Source organism: Tursiops truncatus, chromosome 8, assembly GCF_011762595.2.
Source record: "Tursiops truncatus isolate mTurTru1 chromosome 8, mTurTru1.mat.Y, whole genome shotgun sequence".
In the NCBI taxonomy this organism is placed as follows: domain Eukaryota; kingdom Metazoa; phylum Chordata; class Mammalia; order Artiodactyla; family Delphinidae; genus Tursiops; species Tursiops truncatus.
The window spans coordinates 31,460,586-31,482,516 of record NC_047041.1 but is presented as its reverse complement, the minus strand read 5'-3'; the positions used below and the strand labels follow the sequence as shown (position 1 = coordinate 31,482,516).

The following is a 21,931-nucleotide window of genomic DNA, read 5'->3' as shown; positions in this document are numbered from 1 at the left end:
AAAAAAGTCACACTGGCAACTTTTGTCAGAGAAATTTCAGTGGAGGGATAGGGACAGAAAAGAGATTGTGATGAGTTGGAAAGAAATGGAGAGCAAGAAAGAAAAAATACCAAGTGTAGCTTGGCTGTGAAAGGAAAAGAACTGTAGAACAATAGCCAGAGGGGATATAGGGCCAAGATATGGCTTTTTCCCTTAAGATGGAAGAGATGTTATCATGTTTAAATATGGATGTCAAACTGATGAGTAACAGAATTGCAGTCTAGAAAAGTAGAGAATAAAAATGTTAAGTGTCTTAAGTACCTATTATTTGGACATTGATTAGCAAGGGTTATACATATGAAAGAGATATGGTCCTCTGCCCAAGAAGGGTTTGCAGTTACATTATAATACTCTTTAATGGTAGTTACAGTTACAGAAATACTAGCAAAATGATAAAGAATTATGAAATTTGACGTTGGAGAGGAGACTTAAAGAATGAGTACCCATTGTCTTCTAAAGTAGCATAGGTTGATTTTAGGCATGTTCAGGCCTACATTGTTGTAAAAGACAAAGACACCTAAGGAAATAGAACTTGTTCAGAGTGGCAGGGCTGTAGTATGTGTTGCTGGTAGGACAGGAGATTATCTAGAAATGTAGATTGAGATCAGATATGAAATGCTTGTATGTCTAGGAACTTTTAATTTCTATCCTATAACTAGTAGAGAATCAGTGGAGGTTTTTAAGCATGAAGTGATATAATCCTCTTTATTATTATTGAAAGATAATTGGTATGAATGTTGGAGAATGAAAAGAGTGGAAAGAAATTGGAAGCAAGGAGACTAAAAAAACTTAATGGGCTAATCCAAGGGATAGAACATTACTGCCTAAACTAAAATAGTACTATTTTGTATAGTGAGAAAAGGATAAATCTGACAAAGAATAAAAATATTTTCGGTGGTTAGAAGGAAAACATGAGAGAAGAAAAAATGAAAATGCCTTTTCACAGCAGAGAAGAGACATAAATAAGAGTTTAAGAATATTGATCAAATAGAAGTGTAAGAATTGGAGTAGGGAAGGTGGGAGATGAAGAGGATGTGAGCTTACCTCCCCTGACAAAGAATTCAAAAATACATCCACATGTGGAACAATTCTAATGGAAAACTAACTGGAAACATGTAGAAGGACTCCTATACAACCAAGGCTATAAGAAAGATACACATGTTATTGGCTAGGATGGCAAGAAAAGCATTAGGTAAGAGGCCTGTGCCTCTGGGAGAGGACTAAGAGGAAAAGGGAGATCACACAGGCAGACATTCACCCTGGGAAGTGAGTGGGTCAAGCCACAGACTGGACATCCCCCTCCTGGGGTCCTACATATAGGAGACAAGCCCCTTTGGCTGCTTGAAGAACCACTGAAAGGCTAGAGAAGCCTAGACTCCACTCATGAGGAGTGTGCAAGTGTTAGCTTACCACCAGACAGGGCAGAGAGAGGTGTGCCCTCATGGCTGCTGCCTTGCCACACCCCCCAGTCTGAGCCGAGTGAATGTCAAGCCCTGCTCACTCCAAGCCACAGCTTGGCCCTGGATCTAGGCCAGACAGGACCTGGGAAAAGACTCAATCTAAAGATGCAGAGGCTACCTAGGGCCTGGGGTGTGGTCTAAGTGGAACAGTGTCCATTGTTGGCAGTTACTTAAACAGCACCCCAGAAGCAGCCCAGATTTCTGATGGCAGTGCAGGTGCTTGAACTCCCATGACCACCATTCCATGCTCCCCAGTTCCAGACAAGCAAACGCTCCAACCCCTCCCACTCCATGCCATAGCCTTACACTAGATCTGGGACAATCACAACAGGGGAAAAGATGCAAACTTAGGCTACATCTGAGTGGAGTCACAGATGCCTACAGGGCAGCATATCAGCCCTCTATAATCACCTGAGCCCCATTTGCTTCAGCACTCCCCACCTTTGGGTCAAAGGCCCAGTGCAAGAAGAAGGAAAAACACACACTTAAAGGAAGCAGAACCAGCTTGAGCCGAAATCTCAGGGCCTCTGCTCCAGCAACTTCAGAGCAGATCTCACCCCTGACAGGGCAGTGATGGCCACTAAGCAGAGTGGAAGTACATCTCACGCCCCACACAGGCTCTAACTCCTCCATTACTAGCCACATTCCCTACCAAGGTGATAGAGGCCAGCATACCATGAGGAAAGATATGACTGGCATCCACATCAAATCCACCAAATGCACTGAGCACACACAGTCTGCATAGGGACACACCCACATAAGAACACCCCTTCAAGACCACAATAGGTAACTGTTTCACCCAAAATCATAGAGATACAGAAAGTTAAATACAGTAAAAAGGCAGAGGAACCTGCAACCTAAGATTGTCTACCCAGCAAGATTATCATTTAGAATAGAAGGTGAGATAAAGAACTTCTCAGACAAGCAAAAACTAAAAGAATTCAGCAATACTAAACCTACCCTAAAAGAAATGTTGATGGGTCTTCTCAAAATGGAAAAGAAGTAAGAATCTATCAGAAAGGGAAAAATCCCAATAGGAAAGACATATGTATGGGGATTGAAGATCACTTAAATAAGCCAGTACATAGATTAAAAGACAAAAAGTTGTAAAAGCAACTCCTACTACAATAAATACTTATGGGATAAACATGAAGCTGTAAAAAATACATCAAAAACAAAATATGGGGGAGGGGAGTAAAAAACGTAGATCTTTTAGAATGTGTTCAAAGTTAAATGACTATGAGTTCAAAGCAAGTAGATATAATTATGAGTTAACATATATGAACCCCATGGTAACCACAAAGCAAAAACCTACAATAGATACACAACAACCAAAAAGAAAGAAACTCAAGCATACTACAAAAGAATATCATCAAACCATAATGGGAGAAACAAAAAGAAGAAATCAACAGAGGAAAAAACACAAAACAACTGGAAAACAAGTAATAAAATGGCAATAAGTACATACCTATCAATAAATTACTCTAAATATCAATGGATTAATGCTTTAATCAAAAGAAATAGGATAGCTGATTGGTTAAAAAAAAAAAAGAACAAGACCCTTCAATATGCTGCCTACAAGAGACTCACTTCAGGGCAAAAGACACAAACAAACTGAAAGTAAGGGGATAGAAAAGGATATTTCATGCAAATGGAAATGACAAGAAAGTAGGGCTAGCAATACTCTTATCAGACAAAATAAAACAGAGGCTATAATGAAAGACAAAAAGAGCATTATATAATGATTTAAAGGGATCAATACAAGAAGAGGATATATACTCTTTAACATATACACACCCAATACAGGAGCAACTAAATGTATAAAGAAAATACTAACAGACATAAAGGGAGAAATTGACAATAGTACAATAATTGCAGGAGACTTTAACACCCCATGGATATCAATGGACAAATCATCTAGAAAGAAAATCAATAAGGCAATAGTGGTCCTAAATGACACAGCATGACTAGTTGGACTTAACTGATATCTTCAGGACATTTCATCCAAAACCAGCAGAATACACATTCTTTTCAAGTGCACATGCAATGTTCTCCAGGATATATCACATACTAGGTCACAAAACAAGCCTCAACAAATTTAAGAGGATAGACATTATATCAAGCATTTCTTTCAACCTCAGTTGTATCAATTAGAAATCAACTACAGAAAGAAAAACAGAAAAGAACAAACACATGGAGACTAAACAACATGCAACTAAATACCAAGGGTCAATGATGAAATCAAAGAGTAAATCAGAAAATACCTCAAAACAAATGAAAGTAGAAAACAACTTTCCAAAATTTGGGGGATACAACAAAAGCAGTTCTAAGAAGGAAATTCATAGCAAAACAGGCCTTCCTCGAGAAATAAGGAAAATCTCAAACAACCTAACCTACCATGTAAAAGAATTAGACAAAGAACAAACAAGGCCCAAAGTCAGCAGAAGGAAGGAAATAATGATATCACATACACATGGAATCTAAAAAATAATGCAAATGAATCTACATACAAAAAAGAAACTGACAGAAAGATTGGTTCAAGATGGCGGAGTAGAAGGACGTGTGCTCACTCCTTCTTGTGAGAGCACCGGAATCACAGCTAACTGCTGAACAATCATTGACAGGAAGACATTGGAACTCACCGAAAAAATACCCCACATTGAAAGTCAAAGGAGAAGCTACAATGAGACAGTAGGAGGTGCTCAATCACAATAAAATCAAATCCCATAACTGCTGGGCGGGTGACCCACAAACTGGAGAACACTTATACCACAGAGGTCCACCCACTGGAATGAAGGTTCTAAGCCCAACGTCAAGCTTCCCGACCTGGGGGTCTGGCAATGGGAGGAGGAATTCCTAGAGAATCAGACTTTGACAGCTAGAGAGATTTGATTGCAGGATTTCAACAGGACTGGGGGAAACAGAGACTCCTCTCATGGAGGGCACACACAAAGTAGTGTACACACTGGGACCAAGGGGAAGGAGCAGTGACCGCATAGGAGACTGAACGAGACCTGCTACTGTTGGAGGGTCTTCTGCAGAGGTGGGGGGGTGGCTGTGGCTCACCGTGAGGAAAAGGACACTGGCAGTAGAAGTTCTGGGAAGTACTCCTTCGCGTGAGCCCTCCCAGAGTCCACCATTAGCCCCACCAAAGAGCCGGGTAGGCTCCAGTGTTGGATCGCCTCAGGCCAAACAACCAACAGGGAGGGAACTCAGCCCCACCCATCAGCAGACAAGCTGATTAAAGTTTTACTGAGCTCTGCCCAGCACAGCAACCCCCAGCTCTACCCACCATCAGTCCCTCCCATCAGGAAACTTACACAAGCCTCTTCGATAGCCTCATCCACTAGAGGGCAGACAGCAGAAGCAAGAAGAACTACAGTCCTGCAGGCTATGGAATAAAAACCACATTCGCAGAAAGATAGACAAGATGAAAAGGCAGAGAGCTATGTACCAGATAAAGGAACAATATAAAACCCCAGAAAAACAAAAAAAAAAAATGAAGTGGAGATAGGCAACCTTCCAGAAAAAGAATGCAAAAAAATGATAGTGAAGATGATCAAGGACCTCGGAAAAAGAATGGAGGCAAAGATCGAGAAGATGCAAGAAATGTTTAACAAAGACCTAGAAAAATTAAAGAAAAAACACCTACAAGAATTAAAGAACAAACAAACAGAGATGAACAATGCAATAACTGAAATGAAAAATACACTAGAAGGAATCAATAGCAGAATAACTGAGGCAGAAGTATGGGTGAGTGACCTGGAAGATAAAATAGTGGAAATAACTACCGCAGAGCAGAATAAAGAAAAAAGAATGAAAAGAAATGAAGACAGCCTAAGAGACTTTTGGGACAACATTAAATACACCACCATTCTAATTAGAGGGGTCCAAGAAGGAGAAGAGAGAGAGAAAGGACCCGGGAAAATATTTGAAGAGATTATAGTCGAAAACTTCCCTAACATGGGAAAGGAAATAACCACCCAAGTCCAGGAAGCGCTGAGAGTCCCAGGGAGGATAAACCCAAGGAGAAACACGCAAAGACACATAGTAATCAAATTTACAAAAAATTAAAGACAAAGGAAACTTATTGAAAGCAACAAGGGAAAAATGACAAATAACATACAAGGGAACTCCCATAAGGTTAACAGCTGATTTCTCAGCAGAAACTCTACAAGCCAGAAGGGAGTGGCATGATACACTTAAAGTGATGAAAGGGAAAAATCTAAAACCAAGATTACTCTCCCCAGCAAGGATCTCATTGAGATTCAAAGGAGAAATCAAAAGCTTTACAGACAGGCAAAAGCTAAGACAATTCAGCACCACCAGATGAGCTTTGAAACAAATGCTAAAGGAAATTCTCTAAGTGGGAAACACAAAAGAAGAAAAGGACCTACAAAAACAAACCCATAACAATTAAGAAAATGGTAATACGAACATACGTATGGATAATTACCTTTAACGTGAATGGATTAATGCTGCAACCAAAAGACACAGGCTTGCTGAATGGATACAAAAACAAGACCCATATATATGCTGTCTAAAAGAGACCCACTTCAGACCTAGGGACACATACAGATTGAAAGTGAAGGGATGGAAAAAGATATTGCATGCAAATGGAAGTCAAAAGAAAGCTGTAGTAGCAATACTCATTTCAGATAAAATAGGCTTTAAAATAAAGAATGTTACAAGAGACAATGAAGGACACTACATAATGTTCAAGTGATGAATCCAAGAAGAAGATAGAACAACTGTAAATATATATACACCCAACATAGAAGCACCTCAATACATAAGGCAACTGCTAACAACTATAAAAGAGGAAAACAACAGTAACACAATAATAGTGGGGGACGTTAACACCTCACTTACACCAATGGAGAGATCATCCAGACAGACAATTAATAAGGAAACACAAGCTTTAAATGACACAATAGACCAGATAGATTTAATTGCTATTTATATGACATTCCATCCAAAAAAAACATATTACACTTTCTTCTCAAATGCACATGGAACATTCTCGAAGATAGATCACATCTTGGGTAACAGATCAAGCCTCAGTAAATTTGAGAAAACTGAAATCATATCAAGCATCTTTTCTGACCACAACGTTATGAGATTACAAATCAATTTCATGAGAAAAACTGTAAAAAACACAAACACATGGAAGCTAAACAATACGTTACTAAATAACCAAGAGATCACTGAAGAAATGAAAGAGGAAATTTAAAAATATCTAGTGACAAATTACAACAAAAACACGATGATTCAAAACCTATGGGATGCAGCAAAAGCAGTTCTAAGAGGGAAGTTGATAGCAATGAAAGCCTACCTCAAGAAACAAGAAAAATCTCAAATAAACAATCTAACCTTACACCTAAAGGAACTAGAGAAAGAAGAAAAAACAAAACCCATAGTTAGTAAAAGGAAAGAAATCCTAAAGATCAGAGCAGAAATAAATGAAATAGAAACAAAAAAAACAATAACAAAGATCAATAAAACTAAAAGCTGATTCTTTGAGAAGATAAACAAAATTGATAAACCATTAGCCACACTCATCAAGAAAAAGAGGGAGAGGACTCAAATCAATAAAATTAGAAATGGAAAAGGAGAAGTTACAACAGACACCGAAGAAATACAAAGCATCCTAAGAGACTGCTACAAGCAACTCTATGCCAGCAAAATGGACAACGTGGAGGAAATGGACAAATTCTTAGAAAGGTACAACCTTCCAAGACTGAACCAGGAAGAAATAGAAAATATGAACAGACCAATCACTAGTAATGAAATTGAAACTGTGATTAAAAATCTTCCAACAAACAACAGTCCAGGACCCAGATGACTTCACAGGTGAATTCTATCAGTTAGAGAAGAGCTAACCCCTATTCTTCTCAAACTCTTCACAAAACTTGCAGAAGAAGGAACACTCCCAAACTCATTCTATGAGAACACCATCACCCTGATACCAAAAACAGACAAAGATACTACCAAAAAAAAAAAAAAATTACAGACCAATATCACTGATGAATATAGATGCAAAAATCCTCAACTAAACACTAGCAAACAGAATCCAACAACACATTAAAAGGATCATACACCATGATCATGTGGGATTTATCCCAGGGATGCAAGGATTCTTCAATATACACAAATCAATCAATGTGATACACCATATTAACAAATTGAAGAATAAAAACCATATGATCATCTCAGTAGATGCAGAAAAAGCTTTTGACAAAATTCAACACTGATATATAATAAAAAAAACTCTCCAGAAAGTAGGCATACAGGGAAACTACCACAGAATAATAAAGGCCATATATGACAAACCCACAGAAAACATCATTCTCAATGGTGAAAACTGTAAGCATTTCCTCTAAGATCAGGAATAAGACAAGAATGTCCACTCTTGCCACTATTATTCAACATAGTTTTGGAAGTCCTAGCCACGGCAATCAGAGAGGAAAAAGAAATAAAAGGAATACAAATTGGAAAAGAAGAAGTAAAAGTGTCACTGTTTGCAGATGACATAATAGTATACACAGAGCATCCTAAAGATGCCACCAGAAAACTACTAGAGCTAATCAATGAATTTGGTAAAGTTGCAGGATACAAAATTAATGCACAGAAATCTCTTGCATTCCTATACACTAACGATGAAAAATCTGAAAGAGAAATTAAGGAAACACTCACATTTACCATTGCAACACAAAGAATAAAATACCTAGGAATAAACCTACCTAAGGAGGTAAAAGACCTGTATGCAGAAAACTATAAGACACTCATGAAAGAAATTAAAGATGATAAAAACAGATGGAGAGATAAACCATGCTCTTGGATTGGAAGCATCAACATCGTGAAAATGAATATACTACCCAAAGCCATCTACAGATTGAACGCAATCCCTATCAAATTACCAATAGCATTTATTACAGAACTAGAACAAAAAATCTTAAAATTTGTATGAAGACACAAAAGACCCCGAATAGCCAAAGCAGCCTTGAGGAAAAACACTGGAGCTGGAGGAATCAGACTCCCTGACTTCATACTATACTACAAAGCTACAGTAATCAAGACAATATAGTACTGGCACAAAAACAGAAATATAGATCAATGGAACCGGATAGAAAGACGAGAGATAAACCCATGCACATATGGTCACCTTATCTTTGATAAAGGAGGCAGGAATATACAGTGGAGAAAAGACAGCCTCTTCAATAAGTGGTGCTGGGAAAACTGGACAGGTACATATAAAAGTATGAGATTAGATCACTCCCTAACACCATACACAAAAATAAGCTCAAAATGGATTAAAGACCTAAATGTAAGGCCAGAAACTATAAAACTCTTAGAGGAAAACATAGACAGAACACTCTATGACATAAATCACAGCAAGATCCTTTTTGACCCACCTCCTAGAGAAATGGAAATAAAAACAAAAATAAACAAATGGGACCTAATGAAACTTCAAAGCTTTTGCACAGCAAAGGAAACCATAAACAAGACCAAAAGACAACCCTCAGAATGGGAGAAAATATTTGCAAATGAAGCAACCGACAAAGGATTAATCTCCAAAATTTACAAGCAGCTCATGCAGCTCAATAACAAAAAAACAACCCAATCCAAAAATGGGCAGAAGACCTAAATAGACATTTCTCCAAAGAAGATATACAGACTGCCAATAAACACATGAAAGAATGCTCAACATCATTAATCATTAGGGAAATGCAAATCAAAACTACAATGAGATATCATCTCACACCAGTCAGAATGGCCATCATCAAAAAATCTAGAAACAATAAATCCTGGAGAGTATGTGGAAAAAAGGGAACACTGCTGGTGGAAATGTGAATTGGTACAGCCACTATGGAGAACAGTATGGAGGTCCCTTAAAAAACTAAAAGTAGAACTACCATACGACCCAGCAATCCCACTACTGGGCATATACCCTGAGAAAACCATAATTCAAAAAGAGTCATGTACCAAAATGTTCATTGCAGCTCTATTTACAATAGCCAGGAGATGGAAACAACCTAAGTGTCCATCAACGGATGAATGGATAAAGAAGATGTGGCACATATATACAATGGAATATTACTCAGCCATAAAAAGAAACGAAATTGTTATTTATAGTGAGGTGGATGGACCTAGAGTCTGTCATACAGAGTGAAGTAAGTCAGAAAGAGGAAAAGAAATACCGTATGCTAACACATATATATGGAATCTAAGAAAAAAAATTTAAAAGGTCATGAAGAACCTGGGGCAAGAAGGGAATAAAGACACAGATCTACTAGAGAATGGACTTGAGGATATGCAGATGGGGAAGGTAAGCTGTGCCAAAGAGAGTGACATGGACATATATACACTACCAAACGTAAAATAGATAGCTAGTGGGAAGCAGCCACATAGCACAGGGAGATCAGCTCAGTGCTTTGTGACCACCTAGAGTGTTTGGATAGGGAGGGTGAGAGAGAGAGGGACGCAAGAGGGAAGATATATGGGAACATATGTATATGTATAACTGATTCACTTTGTTATAAAGCAGAAACTAACACACCATTGTAGAGCAATAATACTTCAATAAAGATGTTAAAAAAAATAAAACCATAAGAGAATACTATGATCAGTTACAGCCAACAAACTGGACAACCTAGAAGAAATGGACAAATTTCTACAAACATAGAGCTTACCAAAACTGAGTCAAGAAGAAACAGACAATTTGAACAGACCAGTCACTAGATGTGAAATAAAATTTGCAATTAAAAAAAGACTCCCAGCAATCAAAATGCCAGGATGGGACAGCTCCACAGGGGAATTCTATCAAATGTATAAAGAAGAACTAACAACTGTCCTAATCAAACTATTCCAAAACTTTAAGAGGATAGAACACTCCCAGATTCATTCTACAAGGCCACACTTACTGTGATACCAAAACCATGCAAAGACACTACAAAGAAATTAAATTACAGGCCAGTATTTTTGATGAATATAGATGCAGAAATCTTCAACAAAATATTCACAAACTGAATCCAACAATACATAAAAAGGATCATATATCATGATCAAGTTGGATTTATTCCAGGGTCACAAGAGTTGTTCACATTCACAAATCAATCACTAGGATCCACCACATTTAGAAAAGGAAAGATAAAAATTATGATTGTCTCTACAGATACAGAAAAAATATTTAACAAAATTCAATATTTATCATAAAAACTCTCATCAAAGTTTGTATGGAGGGAACATATCTCAACATAATAAAGTTCATTTATGACAAACCCACAGCCAAATCATACTCAATTATGAAAAATGAAAGTTTTTCTTTAAAATCAGGAACAAGACAAGAATGCCCACTTTTGCTGCTTCTGTTTAACATAGTGTTGGAAGTCCTAACCACAGCAATCAGACAAGAAAAAGTAATAAAATATATGCAGATTTTAAGAGGAAGAGGTAAAACTGTCACTAGTTGCAGATGACATGACACTCTATATAGAGAACCCTAAAGTCTCCACTGAAGAACTATTAGAACTGATGTATTCAGAAAGGTTGCAGGATACAAGAATAATATACAGAAATCTGTTGTCTTTCTATACACTAGTAATGAAATATCAGAAAGAGAAAGTAAACAATCCTGTTTATAATCACATAAGAAAATAAAATACTTAGGAATAAACTTAACCAAGGAGGTGAGAGACCTGTACTCTGAAAACTATAAAACACTGATAAAGGAAATTGAAGATGATCCAAAAAAATGGAAAGATATCCCATGCTCTTGGGTTGGAGGGAGTGATATTATTAAAATAGACATACTACCCAAAGCAATCTACAGATTTAAGCACTCTCTATCAAAATACCCATGACATTTTTCATAGAACTAGAACAAATAATCCTAAAACTTATATAGAATCACAAAAGATGCTGAATTGCCAAAGCAATCCTGAGTAAAAAGAACAAAGCTAGAGGCATAACCCTCCCAGACTTCAGACTATACTACAAAGCTACAGTAATCAAAACAACGTGGTATTGGCACAACAACAGACACATAGATTAATGGAATGGAACAGAACAGAGAGCCCAGAAATAAACCCACACACTTATGGTCAATTAACCAATGACAAAGGAGGCAAGAATATACAACGGAGAAAAGACACATAGTCCAGGGAAAACTGGACAGCTACATGTAAAAGAATGAAATTAAAACATTCTCTAACACTGTATGCAAAAATAAACTCTTAATGGATTAAAGACCTAAATGTAAGACTGGAAACCATAAAACTCCTAGAAGAAAACATAAGGGTAATGCTCTTTGATGTAAATTATAGCAATATTTTTTTGGATCTGTCTCGTAAAGCAAAGGAAATAAGAGCAAAAATAAACAGATTGGATCTAATTAAACATAAAACCCTTTGCACAACAAAGGAAACCATAGACAAAGCAAAAAGACAACCTACTCAGTGGGAGAAAATATTTGTAAATATTTTTTACAAGGAATAAGGGGTTAATAGCAAAAATATATAAACAGCTCATACAACTCAACTCAATACAGCAAAAAGAAACAACCCAATCAAAAAACAGACAGAAGACCTGAATGGATGTTTTTCCAAAGAAGACATACAGATGGCCAACAGGCATATGAAAAGATGCTCAACATCACTTTCGACTTAGTAGAGAAATGCAAATCAAAACCACAATGACGTATCACCTTACACCTGTCAGAATGGCCATCATCAAAATGTATACAAATAACAAATATTGAAGAGGATGTGGAGAAAAGGGAACCCTAGTACACTATTGGTGGGAATGTAAACTGGTGCAACCACCATGGGAAACAGTATGGAGATTCCTCAAAAAACTAAAAATAGAACTACCGTATGATCCAGTAATTCCACTCATGGGTATATATCTGGAAAAAATGAAATCACTAATTCAAAAACATACACGCACCCCAATGTTCATAGCAGCACCGTTTACAATAGCCAAGACATGGAAGCATCCCAGGTTCCCAGATGATTGGATTAAGAAGATGTGTTTTATATATGTGGTGGAATATTACTCAGCCATAAAAAAGAATGAAATTCTGCCATTTGCAGCAACATGGATGGACCTAGAGGATACAATGCTTAATGAAGTAAGTCAGACAAAGACAAAATACTGTATGATATTACCTACATGTGAAATCTAAATAATAATACGTATGGATGTACATGCAAAACATAAAGACACACAGATAGAGAAACAAACTTATGGTTGCCAGAGGAGAGGGGGGGAAGGACAAGTTAGGGATATGAGATTAGCTGATACAAACTACTATATATAAAATAGATAAACAATAAGAATATACTGTATAGCATAGGAAATTGTGCCCATTATCTTACCTGTAATGGAGCATAATCTGCAAAAATACTGAATCAGTTGCCATATACCTGAATTTAACACAATATTATAGATCAACAAAAAATAAATCAATTTTAAAAAATAAGAGTAATGTGATAGGTTTCATATAGAATAAAATGTCCCTTGATAGTAAAAAAAAAAAAAAAAAACTGGAGTTTGGATAAAACAGTGCAGGAAAATCAAGAGGTATCCAGCCATGAGTTTAAAAGGACCTATGTTAAAAGGGTGGTAGTGAAATAGAAAAGAAAGACAGAAGGAAAAGGTATTTCATGGAAAGACTAGATTATGACTTTGGTGTATGGTGGAATAATGAAAATGAAAAAAACAGAAAAATCAAAAGAACCTGAAATTTTGAGTCTTTGATAATTGAGGGAACTTGATGAATTTAAAAATTAAAAAGAATGTAATGAAAACGTACAGGTTTGGCAAGATATTATTAAATGTCATTTGAGCCTTCTGAGTTTAGGGAGTAAATATCCAAGTAGAAATGTATAAAACCAGTTTGACCTAAGATGAAACAAGAGGTCAAGGCTATGGAAATAAATTTTAAAGTCCTGATTGTGTATGTTGCTCAATTTTTATGTGTACTTATGTCTCCCCAACCAGATTGTAGTATTGTAGAGAACAATGGCTAAATCCTACACATGCAGATATTCCCTATGGTGCTTAGCTCAGTGCTATGCATGTTGGAGGTATTCAATAAATACTTTGAATAGAGAAACATCACTGGCATAATGAAAACTTCTCAGAGGATATAAACTTGACCTGAAGTTTAATAGATGAGAAAGATATTCATCAGAGACATTGAGAGGGAACTCCAGAAAGAGGGAACTCCAGAAAGAGGGAACAAGTAGTGCATGAAAAGGAAAGAAGGTATGAAAAGACATGTTGTATTAAGGGAGCTGAAAGTAGGTCATTCATTTTGTGGGGTTTTTTGTTTGTTTTTTATTTTATTTTATTTTATATTGGAGCATAGTTGATTAACATTGTTGTGTTAGTTTCAGATGTACAGCAAAGTGATTCAGTCATGCATATACATGTATCTATTCTTTTGCAATTTATTTTCCCATTTAGGTTATTACAGAATATTGAGCAGTGTTCCCTGTGCTATACAGTAGGTCCTTGTTGGTTATCTATTTTAAATAAAGTAGTGCATACATGTCAATCCCAAGTCTATCCCTCCACCCCACCCTTCCCCGCTGGTAACCATAAGTTCATAGGTAGTTCATTTTGACTAGTGTGTACAGTGAGAAATTGTAGGCAGTTAGGTTGTTTAGAAAGGAAACCATGAGTTAAATCATGAAGAGCCTTGTTAAGGAGTTTGTCCTAAAAACAATTGCTGAAAAATTTGAAGAAAGCATATAACATTTACATTTTAGAAATATTACCAGAATGAGAAAGAGTAAGGTAAGACTAAAAGTGGGAAAATCAGATAAAATGGTACTTTATTTAATGAACACAATGGCTTCTTAAGACCTGTTTAGGAGGTAGAATCAATGTGATTTGGTAATTTTTTAAGAACTGAAAAGTGAATGGGAGGAATCAAGGATGACTCTGGAGATGGAGTTTGGTCAGTTAATGGATAGTGAAACCATGTATCAAAATAAGGACCATTCAGTACAAAGAGGTTTAAGGGAGAGAGTAACTGGAAGGATGATGATAAACTGTGAGTTTGAGATACTTATGGGCTACTCTGGAGTCAATTTCTCATTTGTAAGATGTCTGGGCCGTGAATATAGATATGATAGCTGTCAATGAATGGATGAAGTTAAAGCCATGGTTCAATACCCACCAGTGGGGGTCTTGGTTCAGCTAAACAATCAAACTCCCATGACTACAATAGACCAGGTTTGCCTCAATTAGAAGACATAAAACATTGCATGTCGATAGGCAACATTCTTCAACAGGAGGACTTCTCATGGCATGCCACAAAACAGTCAAAGTGCTGATCTTTTCTGTGCCCCTATTCCCACAAGTGATGACATCACAATGAGCAGACAGCCACCCTGGGTTAGAAATCCCATGTTCCAAACAGAAGCCAATATTTCTTGTAATGGCTCTATATGAATAGTTTCCATGCAAGAGATATGTCCAGTTATAAGAATTACCACACTCAGGGAAACCTAAAGCTATAGCTTCCTACCAGGTATCTATGATTTATTCACAGTTGTCCCAGTACAGATAGAGTTTACCAATAAAGGGTCATTTTTTACATAGTCAATGTGCCTGAAACACAGTTCAAGTCCTGCTAGTAATCCAGGGAACAGAGTTAGAAAATTAACCCAAAATTGAATTGGTCCACAGAGGATGGATTTTGTTAACCCTTCACTCACATACAGATACAGATAAGATCACACAGACAGTATAAATAAGATTACACAGAGTATGGATATATAAGCAAAGAAGAGGATGACATAACTCTCAAAAATTCCAGCATATCCAAGCAAAGAAAGAAGAGCTCAAAAAGACCCTGAGAAGAAACAACCAGAGAAGTCAGAAAATAACCAGAAATGTATGATGATATGGAAATAAAGGGAACTAAAGTCAGGAAAGATAGTGGTCAAGAAGTGTCTAGGTCTGCAATTAGGTCAATTAGTTAATCGCTAGCAAAAGCAGTACATTGGAACAGTAGAGGTAGAAGCCAGATAGCAGTAAGTTAAGGATCAAATGGAAGTTGTGGCAGTGAACACAGTATAATTTTAGAGTACTCTGTGGAAAGTTTTATCTGAAAAGGAAGATGACAGACAATTAGTGGGGATGGGGGGCTAGGGTCAAGGGGAATTTAGAGTGATAAAAAATTCCAAATCATTTAGTATAGAAGTAATGTGCATTTTTGTATACAGGTTTTCTTCACTATTAGATTTCTTTTTCTGTGCATTATTACCCTTTGTGTTATCAGACATTTTCAATTAAAAAAGCTCTTTTGCATTATGAATGAAAAGATAGACTTTTTTGTTCAACAATGTCTCTTCTAAGACTTCCTTAAAGTCTTAGAAGAGATAACGCGTCAGACAATTTTGATTTCCCTGTAGCAAACAAACATACAGTTATTATACCAAATCTTGCTAGGACCATTATATCAACTTTGTTTTATGAGAAATTATCTCCATTCTAAATTAGAATACATAGTTTTCAGTTGTTATTGTAATATACTATTATGACTATGACTTCATGATATTTATATCTACCTATACATACACACACATAAATTTTATGTGTTTGGAAAACAAATGTATATAATTTATAGAGAGAACACTATTGTTTACTTATTTAAAAGTTGAACTCCTCTCCACAGATAACTAACAGTATTAAATCATGTATGTGAAAATGCTTTGTAAACTATAAAATGCTATACTATAAATATGACAGCTTGGAATATTAAAGATCAAGTATTAGGTTAATAGAAATATATGTACTGTTATTGAAAATATAATTAAACTACAAATACTTATAAGCTATTGTCACATTAAAAATACATTTTCTGTACAATATAAGCCTAAAATGTGTTAGAGAATAAAGTAATGTCAAGAAACAGGGAGCTTCCAAAGAAGGGGAGGTATATCAGTACTCACAAATGATTGTTCTAATGTAGAAAATATTAGTTGTAGATTAAAATAATTTAAGATGTTGTAATGTGATAATCTAAAGGAGAAAAAAAGTTGTATGAAAAAAATGGAGGGCATTCAATGCTTAAGCCTCAAGAAAAAGCAGAGACTTATGTCCATATGAAAATAAAAGCTACTTAGGAAATAATGAGATATAAGAATATTAATAAATGACTAATAAAATAAAAGCCTTCCATCACAACCAAATCCTTATCACAAAGATAATGTACTTGACCGTTCTTCTGGTAGATGTAGGGTAAAATAAGCTATATTTTCCCCATATTTTTATACTTTAAAATGATGTTATTAGATATCTATCTCCAATATCCATGTATTTGTGGTGAGACAGTTGATCCTGAACCACAGGCTACCCTGAGAAATCTGACCAGAGCTAAGCAGTAATCTATTTGACCTCTTTTTGCCCTTTGTACCAGTACTTTAAACCAGATTTTCTAGCCCATATTCATTATCTGTATGACTATCAGACTTCTGAGAGGTGAAAATACTCTAAGAGCAAGGAATGAGAAAGAGGAACCTGAATAAGTAGGCTATGTACATTTCTCAGCTCGTGAGAGGACACTGGGTGATCAGAAGAACATCATGCATGGACCCTCAGAACAAAACATAATATGAATTGAAAGCCTCGAGGCAGCCCAATAAATCAAAAAACCATCTTAATAAGGCTGTCTCTCTACTTCCTGTTCAAATGCTTTTCCACCTGTGCAGATCCATTCCTGCCTGTCCAGCTGTCTCCATACCTGATCCCCTCTTACCTAATCAGCTGTCTCCTTTAAGAGCCCCATTGCTGTCCCACTCCCAAATTCTTCCTAGCTATCCAACTGTTTCTCCCACCCACCAGCCCCATACCCTGCCTATCTGTCCATCTGTCCCCTCTACTCTTCCAAAGAACTTCTTACCAGCCCCATTACTGTCCTACCCAATCAAATATCTTCCTCGCCCTCCAGCCCCAGTTACTTCCAGCTTTTCTAGCAGTTTCCCTCGTCTACCAGCCCCAATTCCTTCTGCCCAATTCCTATTTACCCCACCCACCCCGAGGTTCACCAGTCATTCCTGATTCTGACTCACAGAGTAAGTTATTTTACAAAACTTTCAGACCCAAACATTTCCTTCCAGCACAACGTTCTACCCCAACCACTCTAATGCCGGCCCTTGTTCATCATTCCCTTCCAGCTCAACTGATTGTTTCCCCAAACCCTTTGGAAGGTCTCCCAGTTTTGAAGCCTTCCTGTTTGTCCAGTCATCCCCCTCATCAACCTATCCCCACTCTTTCTTCTATCACTCCATTGCCTGAACATCCTGCTAGCTTAGATCATTTTCAGTCAGTCCAGCAATCTGTTCCACAAACCATAACATTATCAAATCTGCCCCAGGCCTTTGTAGATCATCCACCTACATCAGTTTTCTCCCATCCACCTCCCTGTCATTCTCCATCCTCTTCTTTGTCTTCATCTTCTACTTCCATATCCTCTTCTTCATCCCCTGTACAGTTTCCTTCCTCCTCATCTGTTTTTTCCTCTCCTTCACCTTCCACTTCTACCTCTCCATTCTTACCGCTTTCATTTATCCCTCTTTTTTCCTCTCCTTTGCATTCATCTCCCTCTCTGTATTTGCCTCCAACAAATTTAGATTTCCCGCCTCTAATTCCTCCTGTTTCTTCTTCCTTTATGATTTCTTCTTCCCATGCTTCACTCTTCCTCTCTTTCTACCTCCCCATCTCCTCTTATTCCTATCCATTCCTTCAATCCTCCTCACGAATTGAAAGTGGAGAAGAGAAGAGAAGCAAGTGGAGTAGAGAAGAAAGAAATAGAGAAGAAAAAGTTGACAGATGACAACTTTAAAGGTAAAAAAAATTAGTTTATTAGGTATTTTGTAGATTTAGCAATACTTCATTTGGGAAGGGTGACTGAAGAGGAAGGAATATGTAAGAGTATAAGAGTAGGAAACCTAAAAGCAAGAGAGAGAAACATATTCTCAGTGTTCAGGAACTTGTGTTAGGTACCTTTTTGCTCTTGTTGATCCCTCTGTGGTCACAAAATGATAGTCAGGAATCTAGTAATCATTGACTTTGACTATTCCAGTCTGTCCAAATAAAGATATATATGGGTATTGGAGATAGATATATGTCACATGTGGCCATGTGTCACCTTCCAAAACATTTGAATCCTCATTGAACTGGGAATAATTCCAATGAATTGGGAATAAATACCCTTGGGGTTCTCACTACTGCCCCTAATGCAACAGCAGTCAGCTATTTGATATACTTCACCCCCCAAAAAGAAATTATTCCTTTGTTCTTTTCTTTTCACTTTGTACATATATTGAAATGTTACATGCTATAAGTTTCCAGAAGATGTGAAATTCTAAAAGAAGATGATGTCATCCACTAATAATTTGCGGATGGCACTTTAACACACTAAAAATAAAGGTAGCCCCCTCTGTGGCATGAAAACCATGCTTATATTTGTGGTACAACTGAAAATAAATATGTACACTCTTGTCCATGCAATAAAATCCAAGCTTCCAAAACTAGTAAAGTTAGATGGAAATTCCTGTCTACCCTAACAAGAAATTTTATTTTCTATCTGCTTGAATCTTCAACCAACTCTATTAGGGTTATAGGGATACCTACCATCCATGACATCAACTCAGATCTAAGGGTATGCAGCATATCATTATCCAGATAGGAATTCTCTTAAAGAGCTGAGGACTAACTCTATACATCTACAGGAATTACTTCTATATCTATCCCAAACAGTAGATAGAGGAATAGGATTTAATAATCAGAGCCATGAATAATTGGATATTCCTACATGAAGACGGAGTGCTTTATTGGCACTGTAATCTCACATCCACTTTTATTCTACTGTTGACTCCTTGAAATTCCCATTCTAATATGTCTATATATTTCTCCAATATCCTTATATGTGATTATCTGGACACACACACACACACACACACACACACACACATACATATGAATATATCATATGTATGCTAACTTTATTTAAATGTACTAAACATTTTTTATGTATGGTTCACAGAGTCATAGATAATTCCTTGCCTTCATCATTGTCAAAAAATGATCACAAGCATCAGAAACATCTATCCAAAATCAATTCTGATAAAGAAATGAAGGAAAACAGCAAGGCAAACTTGACTACTAACAAAGATGCATTCCAGCTTAAACTGGAGGAAACTCAGAAACTCCTAGAAGATCAGCATCTAAGCAGTTTGCAAGTATGAAACTCTAAATACATTATTAATATTTTAATATCTAGAAATAATTCTGTCCCATTTTTGCAGTGTTCTCCACTAAAGAAATGTATACCACTAGCCAAGGGTGTGTTTAGATGAATCAGCACAAATTCATCACAGATACTAATGAAATAAGTTTTTAATATTTTTTTAACCTTTTACTCCATTTTTCTCTCTGCTTTTATTCTTATTTTTCCATCTCTCATATTTAGAAAAATATGCTTTATGGATGCTATTTTCTGAAAAACATGAAAGCTATTTGAAAGTATAATGTAATATAAGTAACATTATTAAAGACTGGATTATAAAAAGCAACTTGAAAATTATAATACATATGGACATAAGGTTCTTAATGAAAATATGGCACAATTAGCTAGAAATGGTGTCTCTATTCTGACTCTAATATGGTATTTACTTTGGTTTTTCCCACAAATGAGCATGGAGTTCATACTACATTTCCTGAAATATTCATGCACTTTATTTTTTATGAGTAATTACACACAGTTATGAGATTCTTAGTAGGCTGATATCAAGATTAAATTCATAACCTTGGCCTAATTTATCCAATAACTGAGCAATTATGGCAAGACTAGAAAAGCGAAGCAGGAGACTTCTGGCTATGATGAAGTGCCTTACTGCCATAAACAACTATAATTCTGAATAAATAATATGAAACAATTATTTTTAGACAGTATAGAACAGGTAGTATAAGATATGATCACTAAAAATAAGGGAAACAAATGAGGTAAGCCCTATGATTACATAAGCTTTTTACCTGTACATGTCCTCTGGAAAAGCCTAAAAAAATTCCACAGGTATTCCAACTACCTGTCAAAAAAAAACCCAACCCTTTCTAAAGAAGATTGACATCTAAACATTCAGCATAATGTTCACAACGTCCAACACTCAATCAGAAATTACTAGACATATGAAAAAGCAGAAACCTGTATGGCCCATAACCAGGAGAAAAATTAGCCAATATAATCAGACACATAAATGACAGATATAACAGAATTATTAGGCAAGAATTTAAAGTAACTTTTTAAATATTTTCAAGGAATTAAAGAAAAATGAACATAATGAAAATGGAATATTTGGAAGAACCAAATAGAACTTCTAGATCTGAAAACATATTATCTGAGATTAAAATTACACTGGATGGACTTAACAGAGCAGGCATTATGGACAAAAAGATCAGTGGACCGAAATCATCCAAACTGAAGCATTGGGAGAAAAAAGACGGAAAAAATATATAACAAAATGTTAGTGACCTGAGGAACAATATCTAAATCTAACATACATTTAATTTAAATCTCACAAGGGGTAGAGGGAACCTTTAAAGAAAACAGTGGCTGAAAATGTTTCAAACTTGATGAAACTATGAATCCACAAATCAAAGAAGCTCAACAAACTCCAAGAAGGATAAGTGTGCACCCATGTGCATGTGCACACACACCCTTCATAAAAGCACATGAAAATTAGATTAAGCTAGAGGGGGGGAAAGATGTATTATGTGCAGGTGAACAAAGATAAGATGGACCATACTAATTTCAAGCCAGAAGACAGTGAAACAATATTTTTAAAGTTCTGAGAAAAAAACATATGACCAACTTATAATCTATATCTAACTAAAATGTCCTTCTAAATGTCCTTCTAAAATGAAGGCAAAATAGGCATTTTCAAACAAACATCAGCTGAACACCACCACCAGTATCTGCACTATAAGAAATGCTCCCAGAAATTTTTCAGGCAGAATGAAAATGATAACAGATGAAAACTCAGATCTATAGTGACAGAAAACAGATTAGTGGTTGTTAATGGGTAAGTATTGACTACAAAGAAGCATGATGGAAATTTCAACAGATGGAAAGGTTCTAAAATATTTCAGTATGATGGTTATGGGTAAATAATTTTTCAAAACCTATCGAACTATACATTTTAAATGAGTGCATTTTATTGTAGATAAGTATATCTCAATAAAGTTGATTTAAAGACTAAAACACAAGGCATGTTAAGTCTAGTACAGTTTATATCAGTAACTTACAAGCAAAACTTGAAGCTGATCATAATGTTTCATTTTTTAGTATAAGAAAATTTCTGAGGGAAAAAATAGTATAATTTAGTGAAATCAGAAGTTGATGAATTTCTTCTGAG

The 21,931-nt window shown here is 36.2% G+C and overlaps 1 protein-coding gene across 1 annotated transcript in view; it reads left to right on the top strand.

Annotated features, from left to right (window-relative positions):
* CEP126 (centrosomal protein 126) overlaps nt 1-21,931 on the top strand; it is a 100,945-nt gene that overhangs the window by 45,023 nt on the left and 33,991 nt on the right. Inside the window, exon 5 of the mRNA XM_073808273.1 lies at nt 19,564-19,759. Coding sequence (XP_073664374.1) covers nt 19,564-19,759 — 196 coding nt within the window. The remainder of the gene's footprint in view (nt 1-19,563; nt 19,760-21,931) is intronic.